The sequence below is a fragment of the Triticum urartu genome, chromosome 4A (assembly GCF_056163025.1).
Source record: "Triticum urartu cultivar PI428250 chromosome 4A, HENAU_Tu73, whole genome shotgun sequence".
Lineage (NCBI taxonomy): Eukaryota > Viridiplantae > Streptophyta > Magnoliopsida > Poales > Poaceae > Triticum > Triticum urartu.
In genome coordinates, this window is record NC_141876.1 from 381,195,453 (window position 1) to 381,199,442 (window position 3,990).

At 41.2% G+C, this 3,990-nt stretch overlaps 1 protein-coding gene across 1 annotated transcript; it reads right to left on the reverse strand.

Moving 5' to 3' along the window:
* Window positions 1-274: 274 nt before the first annotated feature.
* LOC147975912 (uncharacterized) lies at window positions 275-1,464 on the reverse strand. Its single transcript, XM_087520642.1, has 3 exons — window positions 1,277-1,464; window positions 516-703; window positions 275-426 (listed from the first exon to the last, which is right to left on the reverse strand). Exons 1-3 carry the CDS (start codon window positions 1,462-1,464, stop codon window positions 275-277), a joined length of 528 nt encoding a protein of 175 aa, XP_087376768.1.
* Window positions 1,465-3,990: the final 2,526 nt, after the last annotated feature.

Genomic DNA, 3,990 nt, shown 5'->3' on the forward strand with positions numbered 1-3,990 from the left:
TATGTTTTGGTATCACAGATTAATTTTTTCAAAGTTTTCTGGATACTTGCTCTAACACAAACTAATTTCGGCGAAACCAATTGATCACAAGCAAACTGATGATACATAAGCAAACAACAGAAAGAAAATTTGATGATAATTCTAAAACGACATTGTTTTTACAAAAGAAATATTCGATATGAAGCAACAGACATAATCAAAAGCTTGCATACATGAAATAAATAACAACACAATGACTAATGTAAAGTGAAACTAAACATAGTCCTGATTATTTCTAGTCCCTGTATTGGATTACAGCCTTGTTCTTCTTCTTCTTTGCTTCTTTGTCTCTTTTTGCCCTGTCCAGTCCCATTATGACATCGTAGATGATTCTCCATGACTCATATGTTGCGAACGCATCTATTACTGCATACTTGATAAGCTTTTCTAGCAGCGGTCAAAATCCCCACAGAGTACGGTCCTCCTTGCGGTTAATTTTTTCTTCATGTCATGGTAGTGAATGTCTATCATCCTACCGGCAACATCAGCCAAAGAGTCAAACTTCCTTTTATCGTATGGGTCAGTCCATTCCACTTGAATATCAATGTAGTTGTCGGAGTTGAGCTCCAAACCAGATAGCTTCAGCTTGCTTTTGTCTCCTTCAATGGCGAATCCGACGAAGGTGTACTCACCATTCATGAGGAATTTGTCTAGTTCCATTGGCCTGCAAGATGTTTGTATAGAATGAATATAGTTTATTTTCATAGAACTACCAATGTTTTTTTGTTTTTTCTGAAACTGAACTGCAATATGAATATCTGAATCTGTTGTAGTGAGTAGTTGCTAATACTTTGTTCGGCATAAGTAGTAAATCTGATAATATATTGCATAAACAATTCATGTTTTGTGCATGCTTGTATTCTTGAACTGAATTTCATACATGTTTCGTATAGTAATGTTGCAGTTTTGTATTGTTGAGTCAAAAAGATAAAGCAAAATAAAACTGCGTGTATTGCTAGATCATATAATTCAAGAATTTAACACATGAGTGACATACATGGAGCCAGAAGAAAACTGTCAATGAATTCATATGCCATGCTTTTCAAAAGTGAGAACCAAAGTTTAAATATTGGCAATTGCAGTGAAGAAAATTTAAAATCAATATTGACAAGCAATAGTACAGATTGATAGTTATTCTGACCTGTCTTTAGCTGCAGAGATGTGGTAGACAAGGCATTCTTTTTCTACGCATTGCTAGAGCACTGCTGCCCGCTGCGGCTTCACATAGTGCATGTACTCGACATCAACGCCGACTAGTTTGACGGGTATTCCACCGAGCTTCCTCCTGAGCATGGACAACATCTTGTCCACGTCTTCACCCTTGCTTGTGCAAACGACGTGGATCTTGTGGTTGTTGTGGAGGTCGACGTCGTGGAGCTCTCTCGTGTACGTGCGGCGCTGCTTGTACAGAGGTGCATCCGCCATGACTCTCCTCTTCTCTCTCGTGTTTGTTCTGGAGAGAGAGGTTAGTGAAAGGAAGTGTGGAGAAGAAGATGCAATGGGGTTTTTTTGGGGGGGGGGACGAAGCACTTGTGTTTTCTCCTCTACTCCTTGACAAGACGTGGGAGAGGTGGAGTGGGGTGGTAGTGTGGTGGGGCTCTGTTTTTAGTTACGTGGCAACTGCAGAGAGGTTCTGCTATGAGGAGGCTCTGTTAATGCATTGGAAATCCGAAGCGTCGTCACCTCTTTTTTCGTGACTAGTTCAAGGTATTAACACAACTATCAGAAAATGTGATGATTGTGTTTTTGGTGAATTTTCCAAGTGCACTTCTTTGCTATCAGAATAGAACTGCATATGTCCACATAGTGTACTGCATTGAAGTGAAATTTATTGTTCGTACACTGAATTATATCGGATTAGGATTCACACAGATGTACGCACATTTAGTTTTTTGATTGAGTTCTTTCTTTTTTCTCTTTTTTTGATAGTAATGCAGCTTTTGTGTGGATGGAGGGTAGTGTGGGTAGGGGTGTCAGACTGCTTTGCTTAAGTAACAGGGATGCATTCTTCATTTTAGCCATACTGCATTGCAGTGTAAAGAGAACTGCATTTCAGAAAAAAGAATACTTCATGCTTCCATGTGGAGAACTGCATTGTTTTACGTGGTGGACTGCATTTGTACGTTGACTTCGGGCTTCCTGCGTTTTATTTATTAATAGAGAACTACAGTTTCTGGTAGTGCCCACACACATTTTTGTTGTTGTTGTTGTTATTCCTTCAAAAAATGTTTCTCATTTTTCTTTGATATTTTATTTTTGAACTTATTGTTTTTTCTTAGTGGGCCTTGTTGGGCCTATGTTCGGGTAGTGAAGACGCATTGGGCCCAAGTCGGCCTGTGAGCACAGCTGGTTCCCGATGGGTTGTGTGCGGCCTAATATTTAGTCCCACCTCGCCCGCGAAAGGCGCGCCCGACCTGTTTATAAGCGCTGGCGAGGCTGCCGTATCGGACTCCTCTGGTTACTTATTTGGGCGCTTATACACGGCGCTCGCTGCTCTATGCTCTCTGACCTATGGGACCATGTGTGGCCAGCCCCATGCATTGTGACTCAGAACGACTCGCCTTTTGTGGGCGCAGACCTACTACGAGACTGGCTGGGGCTGGCTACACCTGTGGTGGTCAAGTTTTTTCTTTGTATTTTTCTCTCTTAAGTATTTTTTCCAATGTAGGGGCGTGCACTGCTTAGTAAATCATCTGTGCACTACATTGATCAGGGTTCGGTACTGCATGTGCACGCATTCCGTACTACACATGTTTGCGTTACATTTTTGTGCACTACATGGGTAGCATTTTTCTTTATTGTTTTCCTCTTACGTGTCCTTTTTTCTAGTGTACGCGTGTGCACTGCTTTGGTGCCTCTATGTGCACTGCATTCGTCATAGTCCTGTGCTGCAGGTGTACACATTTTGCACTGCATGCATCCTTCTTTGCGCCAAAGTTGTGATTGTTTATGCCAACGCTGCGGACTGCATGACTTACATTTAAGGACTACATCAGGTGCACTAATTCTGCTTTGTGCACTGCGCAAAAGTGCTTCTCTTGTGCTTCATTTTGAGCATGTACTGCACTTCATGCACAGATATAATGAACTTCCTGGTAATATTTTGGAGAACTGCACACATAAAATGGTCTACGGATTATAACTTTTTAGAGAAGAATTATTTAATGGTCTAGAGTTAGTTCGTGGGAATTGCTGCAGTCAAAGTACTCCTTCTTTTTTGGTTCCTTTTTCTTTGGTAACATAAGCCTTTATTGATTATCCTTCATTCTTGGTAACATAATTTTCATTAACTCCCCTTTAATTTTCAGTTTTGACCTTTTTGGAATGCTCTTCTATAAATGTAGGCAAACTTCTACCCTTCCTTTGTTGTTCATTTCTCCTCTAGCCGCAACTTCTCTCCTTTCTCCAGCCTCTCTTTATGTTTTCCCTTTTCTAGGTTTTTGTTGCGATGGCTTCAGGCCCCTGCGTGAATCTCTCCTGCTGCGGCCATGGTTGTGGTGTGCCGACGCACTGCGATTGCTCAGCTTGCTTGCAGGCCTGTCGTGCTCATCGTGGGGGAAGGTATTGTGCCAAGCTAGGCGAGCAGAGCAGCTTGCATATGACACAGTATTCACGGAAGGATTGGATATGGGCCACATCAATGTTTCTGCATTCTATTCCGCCCTGCTTCGCCGTGGCCTTGGCCGCACAAGTCCTTTTGTCCATCAGCTTACGCCAACAGATGTGGAGACTCACTACAAGATGGTATTTTTCGCTTGATCTAATTTTTTTGTGTTTTCTATTTTTGTATAATTCCATACTAGTGTGAACTTCTAGTTTCTTAGGAACGCACTTATTTTGTTTTATTGAAGTGTACTGCACTTTGTACTTATATCTTGTTTTTATTTTTTTTGCTTGTGGGCATGGAGCTCGTGTTTTATTTTTGCATGGTTACAATATGTAAACTACTTA